General features: G+C 38.8%; 1 protein-coding gene and 1 long non-coding RNA gene across 10 annotated transcripts in view; one reads left to right on the top strand and one right to left on the bottom strand.

The window, feature by feature from the left end:
• QKI (QKI, KH domain containing RNA binding) overlaps nucleotides 1-14781 on the top strand; it is a 349081-nt gene that overhangs the window by 74362 nt on the left and 259938 nt on the right. For all 9 annotated transcript variants that reach the window (XR_007773835.1, XM_050949159.1, XM_050949163.1 and 6 more), the window contains exon 2: nucleotides 2802-2944. Coding sequence is in view for 8 of the 9 variants with exons in the window: in XM_050949159.1 (XP_050805116.1) it covers nucleotides 2802-2944 (143 nt within the window). In the remaining variant the exon portion in view is untranslated. The remainder of the gene's footprint in view (nucleotides 1-2801; nucleotides 2945-14781) is intronic.
• The window catches only part of LOC127049018 (uncharacterized), a 252220-nt gene that overhangs the window by 189674 nt on the left and 47765 nt on the right, over nucleotides 1-14781 (bottom strand). The window lies entirely within an intron of this gene.

Below are 14781 nucleotides of genomic sequence, written 5' to 3'. Positions count from 1 at the left end.
TATTAAAAGAATTATCCAATATCCTTCCTTATTAAATGTTCTATTATTTGCGTAGATAACTCCAGAAATTTTACAAGTTAAAGGATTGACAAGATTAATTAAAAAAAAAAACTGATCCTTTTCCAAGGGATGTCAATTTGAAAAATCTTTTCTCTTTGAAAACTTTGTACTTAAAAAAGTTGCATTACTATACCTGAAAGTAGTCAACATAAATAATTTTTCAGTTTGTTTACTTTGTGCATTTAATACTTTGTATAGACAGCTTTGCTGTTTCTCAGTGCATTGTTGCATTTTCCTTTGGAGAAAAAATACATTTATAAACGCCAGAGGAGCTGAAAAACAAGTATACTATTTAAAAAAAAAGAATTAAAAACGAACCTCAAAACATTCTATTTAAATGGTGCGCCATGAGCAACTTGAATAATTTTATATTGGTTAACTTAAAATATTTTATTGCTTAGTTACACAAGGAGACTCTCCCTCTCTCCCCCCCATCACCATAATATCTCATGCACCCATCACCATAATAGTTGCGTGCTTTATAGTCTTTAATCTAGTTATCCTCACAACAACCTGTGAGGTAGGGAAGTATTATCCCTGTTTTACAGAGAGCCTCTGTGTGCCTCAGTTCTCTAAGTGACTTGCCTAACGTAGCCTTATAAATTATCACAATTATAAAATTATTTATTGGGATACAACAGGCACTAGTCAGAAAACAGGTTTTTTTCCCACATAGCTACTTAGAATTAAGAAGAAAAAATTGACGTACACACAAACTTTGAGCTTCAGTTAATACAGACATAGATAATTAAAATTCTAAGAAAAATCAATATACATCAGTATAAAAATAAGATAGGTACAGTAAAGTGGCTTCCTGCATTGTTTGTTCTTAAAACGTTATGGAGCTTTTTGAAACAAAGATAGAAGAAAAAAAGCACCCAAGCATGGATAGGCTTCATATTCAGTTGTCCCATATCCTCCTCCTTTCCTGTTCCAACAACATACACCTGTACCGCTATATAACGCTGTTCTCGGGAGCCAAAAAATCTTACCACATTATAGGTGAAACTGCAATACATTAAACTTGCTTTGATCCGCTGGAGTACTGCTTTACCGCATTATATCTGAATTCGTGTTATATCGGGGTAGAGGTGTATTTTATACACCTTTTCCTATTCCACCTGCACATGTCCACATATTTTTATAAGGTTTCAGCCCCTGCCCATGTGTGGTATTCTAGCTAACAGTAGTTAGTCAAAAGATTAACATCTGTTTTGCGTTGATTAATGTCCCAAGAGTTTCAATATGTGATTACTTTATTGCAAAAATCCCTTGTGATGCTATCATATGTTTTGTGGTTTATCTGTGTATCAGACAATGCATTGCTAAAATATTACAAGATCTGTATTGCTAAATTTTATAACTTTAGGTCAGGAACATAATACACATGCTAACTTATGTCAACTTCCAATTTCTTCTGGGCCTCACTCTAACTAAGCCCTTAATACTTCATGCTTAAAACTTATAACCAAGCCTATTTTTAGTAATGCATTTTTTTTCTACTTGCTGTTACAGCTTCAGTAACTTCCAATATTATTTCTATATACATGCTTAGAAAATAGATTATATTTTACCCCAGACCATGTTTCCTCCAGGATTGGGTAATGGGTCAACAGTCAACCACACCATGGGGACACAGGAAATTTGTGGTGCAGCAGGGAATTGAACCCTGGACTTCTAAGTTTGAGTCTAATTCCCTAGCCATTGGATCATCCTGCCTCTGAGTCTTGAATGCACTGTTTTCATTTTAGCTACTGGTCAGTGTTACCCAATGCTATTAATTTATTGTAGGAAAATCTCCATTTCAGAATGCTGTTGGATATTTAAACTTTCCTCAGCTCAAAATAATTAGGAAAAAAATTAATCCCATGATGCAAATTCAATGTTTTGAATAAGGAAAACTAATCTGGAATATAGACCTTTTGATGCTTATATATCCTTCACTGCATAATTCATCATTGACTTTAACTCGCTCACTCACAATTGGTGTTCATGTTGTTTTGCTGAAGTCTAGGTTTGAAGTTGGCTGTGCTAATTTTCATACCTAAAAGAAATGAATTACGACAGCAGTTATTGTAGGCTCGGTTCGTGTACAAAGAAAATGCAAATGGAATACTGACCATTTAGAAAAATAATAAATAAAAATCCTTCATGTGGTTTGGTTTGAGTCAGTATGAGAAGTATTCTAAAATTACAAGAACCTGATTATAATAATTGCACCATTTTTAGTTTCCAGATACTATAATTATCAACCAAATACCAAGTATGGATTACTGTCAGAATTCATTGTGGTGATGTTTGATAATTAAATCATGTGAATGAGTAAACCTTATTCTTTTCTCTTTCTGGAACCTTTACACCTAATATTTAAATGGTATTATAGATTAACTGCTCTTTTTTTCGAAGTTCTAAAATTTTGTGTGCACATTTTTTCCTGGACTTTTAGGAATTTCACATGACACTTTTCCACCTGAGAGCAGTTCATTTCCTAAATAGGTTGTCTAGGTAGAGATTGCCAAACATGAAAAAAAAAATTTCCCTTTAAGTATCAGCATGGATGCTAATATATAATTTAAAAACAAAAAAAAGCTACATGTTTGTGTATACACTTCCCAATGACTTTCATGAAGTTAGGAGGAGAAGTGTTAATGCTGGAAAGTTGTAATCTTTAAGATAAAATCACTGTCATACAAGATATTGTCATGTTTAATACGTAATATATGTTTTTCCCCTCCCAACAGAAATTAGCAGAGTACGGAAAGACATGTATAACGACACATTAAATGGTAGTACGGAGAAGAGAAGTGCAGAATTACCAGATGCTGTGGGACCTATTGTACAGTTACAAGAGAAACTATATGTGCCTGTAAAAGAATATCCAGATGTAAGTATATCTTTTTTAATTCATAAACTGTTGTAGTCCTCTGTAAATGTATATTGCATGTGATTTACTCCTTTGGATCACAGTAAAAGCTTCTTTTGAACCCATAAGTATTGCTTTCTAAAAAGAAAGTTTGTCTGCACCTTTTATGGTTGGGTGCATTAGTGGGGTGGAGGAAGGTAAAGGTTTTGAATATCAAATTAAGTGCAGGTTATAATTTTAATAGATCCAAGATTGGAAGGGTCACAGATTTTACTCTTTCTTTGTGTACTATCAGCATAGAGCCATGCTGCTCAGAATGCATGTGCGCTTGGCAGGAGGTAAAAATTCTCATGAAAGAAATGGCTGTTCAGACCACGTACATCCTTCTCAGCTTATATGACAAACGTTTACTTCTAGCTAAGGGCTTCTCTACATTTACAGAGCTGCAGTGATGCTACTGTAGTGTTTAGTGAAGATGCTACATACGCCAACAGGAGAGCTTTTCCCATAAATGGTGGAGTACCTGTTCTCTAACAGGCGGTAGCTATGCTGACGGTAGAAGCCCTCCCCCCTCCCCCCCCCCCCCATGATGTGGCACTGTCTACACTGGGAGTTAGGTCAGTAAAACTATGTTGTTCAGGGCTGTGAAAAATCCCGAGTGACATGGTTATACTGACATATGTTTGTGGTATTGACCAGGGCTAAGAATCTGTGTTCCTATCTTCAGATAACTCAGATTGGATTTGAAACCTCCAGTGTTGCATTCCAAATCTTCATTTGACCTTTCTTCTTGTAATTTAGTAAGTTGTTTTTGATTTTTTTTAAAGCTAAATTGGTAGTTAGTCATTAGCTCTGCACTATTTTGCAGTCCAGTCAGTGCATCATCTCTCATATCCACTTTATGGATGACCACCTTTCCAATCCTATTATGATAGCTTTTCTTTTTATGAGGCTGTATGCCATAGAATTTGTTGGCTTAGATAGATCCTAGAAATCGTTTAGCAAGGGATACCCGAATTTAATTCCACCTTGTCCCCTTTTTCAAGGAACCATCTGATTAGACTCAGGAAAAGTACAAAATCATATCCTTCCTTCCAATAAGAATAATACAGATACTTGAGTAGTAACGGAATGACTTTATTTTAGCTGTTTCCTTATGCCAAAGAGATGGAAATATGCCCAACCCCCCCCCCCCCCCCCCCCCCCCAGAAGCAGACCAACAAAAATCACGGAATTAGTATGATATATGCAGACCATCGTTGTTCACTCTGTTTTTCATATTCACTGCCCCTTAATACTGTCTGTCTTGTCTAATTAGATTGTAAAATCTTCAAGGCAGGGTCTGTTTCATTTTCTATTTATACACTGCCTAGCACATTGCAGCTTTCCACCTTTGAACTCCCAAAGTGCTACTGTAATACAAATAGCTTATGCCATATTGGACCCAAGAAAACTGAACAAATACATGTAAATGTTCAGATTTCACATGACTCCTTTCTGACAGTTCTGCATCTCAAAGGACCTTTTCCAAATACCTGGTAATGATGTCAGAACACTTAGACTCCTCAAGTTGGGCTTTCATACAGAGTGTGTCTAATTTCAGTCTCTAGGTCTTGATATCAAACATGAGAAATCTATAAACTCAGGCTGTGAAATGCAGAGGGACTGTCCTGGACACAGTCTGCAACTGCTTACCACAGTGCTAGGTTCAAGAAATTAAAAAGTGAATAGTTTTCCTGAAATCTTAATTTTGCAAAACCAGAAGGTTCTTCCTGAGTGCTCTAGGCTTCAAGGATTTCTACACTTACATAAATAACAACTTTTACATGACACTGTGTGAAACCACTATAAAGAGTTAAGAATCTTTCCACTTTTGTAAAGTTTCAGGATGTGTGGTCACTAGTGACCATGTTTCAGAAGACAGTAGACTTCTTACAAATGGTCAAAACGCTGTTTCTAAACCAGTATAGTTATAGTGGTACAAAAATTGACAAAGTAGTACAGCTCCCTAATGTGGATGCAGATATACTGGTCTAAGGCCTGGTCTACACTATGGGGGAAAATCAATCTTAGATACGCAACTTCAGCTACGTGAATAATGTAGCTGAAGTCGAAGTATCTAAGATCGAATCACTTGCCGTTCTCACGGCGCGGGATCGATGGCTTGTTGACAAGAGGAGGCCAGACTTCATATGGTTTAACTTTAAGCTTCCGTAAGTCAATTTTGACAGACAAGCAACTCTCATGTTATGGAAATATATAGGGAGGAGCTTGCTCATGACCCCTGTTTGTCTGACTTCGGGAATGGCATTTCCTGCATCATACTAGCACCATGATTTTTCGTCTTTCTGACAGACAGTATCTAAACAAATGAGTTGAGCCAAAAATGTACTGTTTCTCTGTAATTTCAGATGTAGGAGATTTTTCCAATAGTGATATCACTTTGCAGCATATGTTCTTAAATACTGCGCCAGAAGCAGCAGAGATCTTGGCTCCTTGAGTAGTGCCTCAGCTTATTGATTTTGGTTCCCGTTACTATGAGCAGAGCCTCAAATCCTTCCACCAATTAATTCATTAAGATAGTCTGTTAGAGAACCAGAGTCAATTTTTGTTAGTCTAGACCAGAAATCTGAGTCTAGCATCCTGGGTTGTGGTATGCTGCACTAAGTATTTCATTGTGCCTAAGAGGTCCTAACAGCTTTTTATGAAAATCTGTTATGCCTTCTACTTGGAAGATATAGACTATACTGCATTGAATTCCACGCTCACTTTGTGTGGTTCAGCACTGAGAAGTAATTCTGCAAAAAATAAATTGTGGGAATTCTGTGTGTTTTCTCTGATTTCCAGTCAGGTGTGTTTGGTTTATAGGTAAAAAGTGTTTTTTACTGTTTAACTGTCAACCCTGGAAAATGTATACCAGAACTGAGAATTCAGCTATGTTAACCTTCCTCCTGATGTATTGTCACCAATAACAAGATTCTGCTTTCTCCTTAAATCTGCTGTCAGTGACACCTTTACATCCCCAACTGTCTTCCATGGGTTTGTACAGGTGTAATTGATTTTAACTTGGTAAATGATTGTTTATGCACAAAAAGGAGTGGAATTAACTGTCTTGCCTAAAAGTCTTGGGGAAACATTCCATTATTTCCAAAGCAGTATCTTCAGCATTCTTTCCTTTTCTTTATGGAGACTGGCAATATGAACTGTCATTCAATTAATATTTTTATGTAACTTATTCTGTATGTCAGATGCCTAATTTAGGAGAACAGTTCTCCTAATCTTTCTATAACTATTTCTTATTAAAAACTTCAAGTAGGTAAGCTTAATCAACTTTCATTCATGGCAAAGAGTTGAATGGCATGCTGCAAGGTTTTGTAATACGAAAAGGGAACGAGCAGTGAGGTGACAATTTCAGAAAATGCTCAGTGATACCTAACCAAGCTAGATGAATGGGCACTACAAAACACTGTTGTAGGTCAGAATCAGCGTTGACAAATAAAAAGTAATGAACATAGGACGGAATTATTTGAATGACTTGTACTGCTTACCCGGTTCTGAATTAGCTATAGTGATTCAGGAGGAAGGCCTCGACATCCTTATGGACAATTCAATGAAGAAACAAAAACAACAGGAAGTGTTGGTAATGGAAAATACTGAAAATACTATTCCATTATATAAATCAGTGGTAATATTCTGTTCTGTGTAGATTCTTGTACCATTCACAGTGCCTTCTAATAATGCTTTAAGTGTCATGACTAACATCTGTCATGGTTGGTTCTTATAATTTTCCCCAGAGGGAGAAGAATTGTGTGCACTGGAGTGTTTTATTGCTGCTAAATATCAGAGAAGGCAAGGATGAAGTACACCATGCACCTGGAAGAGGAGGTGGAGAGGTTTGTGATGGTCTGTACTTCTGGTGGGAATTCATTCCAGTGCCTTGGACTGACCCCCAAGAAAGCCCTGTCTTCTACATAGATGAGCTTTATTTTTATAACAAAAAGTTTCATTGTGCTAGAGGAGTGGAGCTGTTAATCATGACCTTCATCCCAGAGCTTTAGGTGATCTTTTGGATAGACTGGATCCAGGCTATTGAGTGCCTTGAAGATTATTATTCAGTGGGAAACCAATGTAGAGAGCATGGGACAGATGTGCTTATGAGTAGCTGAGGAGAGCTGCTATAGTGTTCTATACTAGTTGCAGTTTCCTCAGTGCCAAAGGCTTTATGTCCAGATATGCTCCATTGCTGTAGTCCATTTGAGAGGTGGTGGGAGTGTGTAAAGGAAGCTGGGTGATTGTCTACTAGAAAGGGATGGTGCCTCTTAGCCAATGGAGATCAGGGAAAAGCATTACTTGTGGTACTGCTGTCTGAAAACTTAATGTTAGGAAGGATTCTGGGAGTATTAAGCTACAAACTGAATTGACCAGTTGTGTAGGTGTATCATGAAGAGAACACTGTGGCTGTAAAATCTTCATAGTGCTTTCTTCTGCTCACAACCTCTATTTTGCTTGGTTTCAGCTTCAGCTAGCTTATGTTGTCAAAGCAGTTTGTCATTATTGTGGCAGTGACATGGTCATATTTGCTGAAGAAAAGGTGGAGCTGTATCATTTGCATATTGCTGTCACTTCAGTGTCATCTGACCACTTCACCTAATGGCTGTATGTACATGTTGAATACAACGAGACCGAGCAAACTGATTCTTGTGTGACTACACAAGTGAGGACTAGTGGTGGAGTTGCAGTTTCGCATTACTACTTCTTCAGTGTCTTTCCTCCAGGAAAGACTTTCACCATGTTCCCTGGACCTCTGCCACCTCTCGGGTTGACAATATCAAATGTAGAGATGTAAATATCATTTTAAGATTAACCAGTTAAATGATTAAAATCATATCATTTAACCGGTTAACTGATTAAAGGGAGAGGGGCTGGGGTTGCTCTGGGAGGGAACGGGGCCAGGGCTGCTGCTGAGGTTGGTGCGCCGGCCCGCCCAGGGCTGGAGGTTAATGGGTAAGACTAATGCTTACGGGTTAATTGTGTAATTGTTTACTATTTTACATCCCTAATGAAATGCTGCAGAGAGATCTAGGAGGGTGAGAATGGATATCTACCCTTCTTCCACTGACAACAGGAAATTATCCTTCAGTGCCACTAGAGCAGCTTTCATCCCATAACCCAGAGTGAAACCAGGTTGTGCTGGGTGTATAAGAGATATTAGCCATAATCAGATAAGCTGGCCTTTGGTAGTGTCTGAACTTATGCAAAAACAGTAGGTTTGAAACTGGGTGGTAGGTAGGTAGGACCGATAAATCCAGAATTAGGTTTTCATTGTTGGCCAGACTATTGTTTGTTTGAAAGAGGAAATGAAGATTTCTTTCCTTGAATGAAGCATTTGATAAAAGCATAGAAAATAGTGAGTGGTATGGAGAAGGTAGACCAAGCACTTTTATTTTATTTATTCTTTCTCATACTACAAGAAGTATGGGACATTTTAAAGAGCATGAAAAGTGGCAAATTGAGGAAACTAAATACTATTATGAAGACTGCTAACTCTCTTGGCCTTAACATCATGTGGCAATGAAGTACACCATGACATTATATACACAAGTTTTTGCCACTTACATGAATAACACAGATATTGGAAGTTGGCAAAATATGTCTGGAGGGGATTTTTTTAACAAGAGTATTGGGAAGGATCTAAATCCTCGTGCTTCATTTAACAAACCAAACTGTTTTAACTAGTGAAGATTAGAAAGGAACTTTCTCTGAGAGTCAGTTATTCCATATTTGTGTTATGCAGGGTTTCTTGAACCTTTTAATGCAGCTGATACTGACTACAGTTGGAGACCTGATACTGCACTAAGTAGGAATTGCCATACTAGATCAGACCGATGCTCTGTGTTCCTAATGTAACTTGGTCTGCCATGACTAGAGACCTAAACTAACAGTGCTTGAAGGAGAAATAGATTAATTAGTAACTCTGCAATCTATTCAATGAAATAGATAGGGAAATAGGGTTGGGAGTAAGACGCTCCTTTCCTATTATTTCCTCGTCTCTAATATGGATTCTGATTAAGCAGCACAGACTTGGAGTGGAATGTGGGCTATAGGGGGAGGGATAGCTCAGTGGTTTGAGCATTGACCTGCTAAACCCAGGGTTGTGAGTTCAATCCTTGAGGGGGCCATTTAGGGATTTGGGGCAAAAATTGATCTGGGGATTGGTCCTGCTTTGAGCAGGGGGTTGGACTAGATGACCTCCTGAGGTCCCTTCCAACCCTGATATTCTATAATCTTGTAATGAATATTGAATTTAGTAATGGACATGTATGTGGCTCTGGTGACCAGCACTTTCTGGAAGGATGTGAACTTTATACCAGAAGACAATATGCGTCTTAACGATCTAATAGAACTACAGTTCTTTTATATGAAGATATGAGACTATTTTTTCTGTATTTATAAGTTAGAAACTTTAAACTGCAGGCCCTCTATTAGGGAGCTGCAATAAAGGTTTTACTTTGAGAAGCAGTAAATGAGCTGCCTGAAGCTTTCCTTTAAATTCTAGTTTTCCAGTAAACACCACGAGTAGTGTAGTTATTGGATTTGTAGTTCATATCAGAAATTATAAAAATGTAATATATCCTATGATTGAAATATCTACGGCTGATGTTTTAACGTTAAGTCTGGAGTGCAATGAAATGTAACTTATGGAACACTATGCTTTCTTTGAGCTCAAGAATTTGGGATTTACCACTGGGAAACATAATTTCACTGTATAAAATGCAGTTTTAAAAACACAATGCTCTGTATAAATGCCAGTGCATACTTTAAAAGCATGACTTCAGTATCATTCCGTTTTAGAAGTATGCAGTAGATGAATGAACTGAGCTCAGATCAGATTGATACAATTAACTCATTCTGTCGCTATTTTCTTCTGATTGTCAATCATTTATCCCTTACAAGGACCTAAAGATTGTTAAAGTTTATAGATTGGTAGAAAAGGTTTGACCAGAGGACGACTATATGAGGGGAAATTGAATCATTTTATACAAAATCTTAGTTAAAATGATCAGGTTTTAATAAATAGCACCCTAAGTACTCAACATGACATGTATATAGATCAGTATGCTGGATACTGAGATAATGCCATAGTTGTTCTTTGAGAGATGTCCCTGTGGATGCTCCACTCCAGGTGTTGGTGCGTCCCTGCGCCTTTGCTCGGAGATTTTTACAGCAGTACTCATACTGGTCATGCACGTGCAGAGCCTGTCCCCTCCCAATCCCCCCTAAGCTCTGAGTGTACCTTAATAGTGCGTGTGCGCGACCGGTCTCCTCAGTGCTTCTCTACCATCCCTGGCCTGAGATGGAGCTCAGCAGACACATTAGAAAATTTCTTCTCTCCCTTGTTCAACTTGTTTTCCCTCTTGGTTTAGCTTACCGGTAATAGTTAGGTATCCTTTTTCCTTCTCTTTTCTCTTTAAAAAATAAATAAATAAATAAAATAAAAAACAAACACCTTTTTTTGTTCCTGTCAGAGCAGCTGCTTCCGACATGCCTGGCTCTCCAGGTTTTAAGTGCTGCTCTAACTGTAATTTTGCTATCCCTCTTTCAGATGGCCATTCTAAATGTATGAAGTGTTTGGGGGAGTCCCACATTCCCCAAAAATGTGCCCACTGCAGCAAGTTGAAATCCAGGGCACGCAAAGACAGGGAGCTGCGCCTAAAACTGTTCCTGCTGCAAAAATCTCTTGGACCAGCCTCAGACCTGAGCTCTAACTCTACTGTACACCGCAGCCCCCCTGCTTTAAAGAGACAAAAGAAAACTTCCAAAACAGTCAGTGTCTCTCACCCGCAAAGGGTATTTGCAGGGACAAGCCTTCTCCAGGGATTGCTTCCCTCCCCGCACTCCTCTGGCTGAGTACGTTTGATGCGCTGGGCTCCTCTGGTGCTGTGCGAAACCTGCCTGTGGCTACGGCGGTCATGCACACCTCCAGTGCTGAGGCATCAGGCTTTCAGTTGCTTGCCTTTCACAGTGCACCGTTTGGCACCACAATGGAAGTGATGCTGATGCAAACTAGCCTGTCTGACCCCCTTCAGGCTCCTCTCACTCTCCCGGCACCATCAGCTTTTGAACTAGCCAGCAGGTATGCTTGGGACTCCAGTGCAGAGGAATCCCTCCTCTCAACAAATTCCTCTCGCTCAGACCTCCCCTCAGAGAGGCACTGGGGCAGGGCAATTCAAACACTCAAGGGACCGCCTAGTGTCGCTATCATGGGGAGCACACATGTCCTACCACACAGCCCAGGGGCTAAGGTCTTCCACCGAAGCCTCCCTACACATAAACATTCTAGAACTGTGAGCCATATGCAATGCCTGCTGTCACTTCCTCCCATTTATTCAGAACAAACATAGTCAGATAATGACAGACAACATTGCCTGCATGTTCTATGTCAACAGGCAGAGATGGGCCCATTCTCATTCGATTTGCACAGAAGCCATGAAGCTCTGGAATTGGTGCCTCACAAACAGCATCCAGATATCACTCGCCTATCTTCCTGGGGTCCTGAATACCACCGCGGACGAACTAAGCCGATGTTTTCCCTGGGATCACGAATGGGAGATAAACGACACGATCATATGCAATATATTCAGTGTTGGGGCTATCCAACCCTGGACCTAGATTAGATGAAGTATTTTTCTATCTATTGTCAACTCACCTAGAAAGTTTCCTGGGGAAGAATTAGTCATTTTGGAGAGGTGTTAGTAAGTTAGCAGACCAATTTTGAACAGAACGATGGGCTGTAGGATATCTTTTTCCAGGTATACCAGTAAGCCTTAAATACCTGACCTGGTATTTATTCTCTGTTTCATTGTTTTCTGATATTAAATTCATGTAGTCCCTTACCATCTCAGTCAGTGTGATGCAACACTGTAGATTTCAGTCTGCAAAGCCCAGAACTGTGTGCTCCTTATTCCATTCATTCTTACTACTTTGGGGTGTCTGTCAGAATTCTAATTCCTGAAACAGTTTTATCACACTTTTTAAAGAAATAATTCACAATATTTGAGGGGTAGCCGGGTTAGTCTGGATCTGTAAAAGCAGCAAAGAGTCCTGTGGCACCTTATAGACTAACAGACATTGGAGCATGAGCATTCATGGGTGAATACCCACTTCGTCGGATGCATCTATTAGTCTGTAAGGTGCCACAGGACTCTTCGCTGCTTTTAAAATATTTGATCCTCCTGTATACATGTAATCTCCTTGTGGTTTCATTTGACTCGCTGATATTAGAATTTTCAGGTATTTCCTATTGATTGGAGATGGGTATTTTCCGGCATCAGAGTTAATTAGTGAAGAGTTGGGTCTGGAAAAGATAATTGGTGCTTTAGTAAGCAGGTGAGTAAATGACTTAATATTATTTTACGGATGAATATTTAAAATTTTTTAAGTATTTCTGATGCAGCTGATATAAGATAAATTTCTTTAAAATTTTCCCAAAAGAGCTTAGGGTAAACCTCTTACCAATTTAACCAATCTCTTGGAATTTGCACCCACAAATATAGTGCTAAATAAATGTTTTTCGATGGTAATCACAGGCTTAATAATAAAGTGCCCTGTTAGTTCTGGTTAATATGAAATTCTCTGTTGGAGCTCTTCTGTGGCTTCTTAGCAAGCAAAAATGTAAGAGCTCAATAATTATCGCATCTAAAGTAGCATGTCCTTTGAGTATACTTTGCGTACTTTCTGACCATTTTAGTTAAAATTATTTAATTAGTACAACACAACAATGAACACTGGGGATTCATTTGGCTACTGGGAACTTACTGACATAACCGCATTTAAATAATTTCTGCATTTGGTAAAATTAAAGTTTAATAGCATTCCTAATATGGATTATGCAAATGACAGCACCCCCTTTCACTTTTATTGTTCTCATTCTTTTGTATTGCCGGTCAAGAGAGTATCTGAAGGCTTTGTGCTTCAGTGTACTTATGCTGGGTATAGGCCATCAGAAATTAGCCATGACAGTACAGAAGGTGGGAGCAGAATCTTTGTGGTATTCATCCTCTCCTCCAAACGCATGAAATCCCTTTCTCAAAAGTACTGCATGGTCAGCGTGCAAGGCTCTTAAGAGGACCAAGGTGAAAGTCAGATAACGGCTAGTCCACACGGCACACTCCGTTTCCAAACCTGGTGGAAATATTGACAGCAAAACTGGTGTTTGTTAATGCTACTTAGAGACAGTAAATCTGCGCTACACTGTTCCCTGCACTTGGTGAGGAATTGGTGTTTGAACAGTTGGGCACAGGCATGTGATAGGGACTAAAGGTTTAGCTAATGGCATTGTAGAGGAGGATCAGGAATGCATTATGGATGGGCAGACGTTCAGGGCAGAATCTAGGGGCCTTCAAGGCCGTGTCTTGTCAGTGAGGAGAAATGATCAAACTGCTGGAGCTTTCCTTTGCTGTATCCTTTTCTTGTCAGAAAGTCTGATACTGTTCTTAATTAGTATGGTGGGCAGCGACATGAGAATTCACATTTCAACTGAAGGATCTTGCTTCTTCAGAGTTAATTTATTTAAATAAAGTGGATTTGATTTGATTATGGTGATATGAAGTCATATTTTTTAGGGTAAAAGTAATGGCTACAGTAGAACAATAAGTCATGCTTGGTGATCATGTTAATGTTTTGTAGGATATTGTAAAAGCATGAATTAAGTTTCCTAAAAATAACTTATTGCAAATGAAGACATTTTCTAAATTTCAAAGTAAAATGGTTTGTTTTTATGGACCCTCATTTCTGGGGAATACATGCATCCTTGGAACTTAAGGTATGGAAGTATCTGTTGTGGCCGTGGGCGTACCAACTGAACAGATGATAAGATGAATCCTCTTGGCTTCAAGGTGCACGTGATCCTCAACTACTTTCCAATAAAGAATATGAAGCTGCTCTTATCTGTTAACGCTTTACACTTCAGATGAGATGCTTCCATTACTGAAACATCTGTCTCATCAAAGTCCACCAGATCCACAGCAGAATCATTGGGTTTCTTCTAGCTATTATACTGAAAGATCACTTCAGATTTTATGGTAACACCCATTGTTTCATGTTCTGTGTGTGTGTGTGTGTGTGTGTGTGTATGTGTGTGTATGTGTGTATATATATATATATATATATATATATATATAGATACACACACAATTATAAATCTTCCTACTGTATTTTCCACTGCATGCACCCGGTGAAGTGGGCTGTAGCCCACGAAAACTTATGCTCAAATAAATGTGCAAGTCTCTAAGGTGCCACAAGTACTCCTGTTCTTTCTGCAGATACAGACTAACACGGCTGCTACTCTGAAACCTAGAATTAGATAGCTTAGTCACTTAGTTCGGTAGCAGTCCTCTCAGCTTTCAGAAGCAGGTTTTTTAGCAGGCTGGGGTGGAGGGGACTAGAAAACGCTGTATATTGAAATCAGCTCTTCCAGCCTCCATCAGTAATTCTGTTGCTTCAGCATCTGGTCAGCAATATTGACAAGAAACTTAGTCAGTATCCAGTGCTTGTAACAAAACTGTTCTCCTTTTTGAAAGCTGCTCTCATTTCGAGCATGGAGTAGAATTTGTGCAGACCAGTGGGTACTTTGTCATTTAGAAAAAAAACTTATTCCAGTCACACCTCCCGGTTTCCTTTCTTCACTCTTTTGGAAAAGGCCTCTGTTTCTGAGAGAGTGTTTACCCCACTACAGCTAGGAGTAATAGAATTCACCAATATTGAGGGAAGCTTAAGGGGAAATTGTACCTGTTTTTGTATTTGAAAGAAGCAGCAAGGACTTTTTATACATGAGTATGAGACAAAGTCAACAAATATGT

The sequence above is a fragment of the Gopherus flavomarginatus genome, chromosome 4 (assembly GCF_025201925.1).
Source record: "Gopherus flavomarginatus isolate rGopFla2 chromosome 4, rGopFla2.mat.asm, whole genome shotgun sequence".
NCBI lineage: Eukaryota > Metazoa > Chordata > Testudines > Testudinidae > Gopherus > Gopherus flavomarginatus.
Note: the sequence above shows the minus strand (reverse complement) of the source record. Positions and strands in the feature narration are given on the sequence as shown.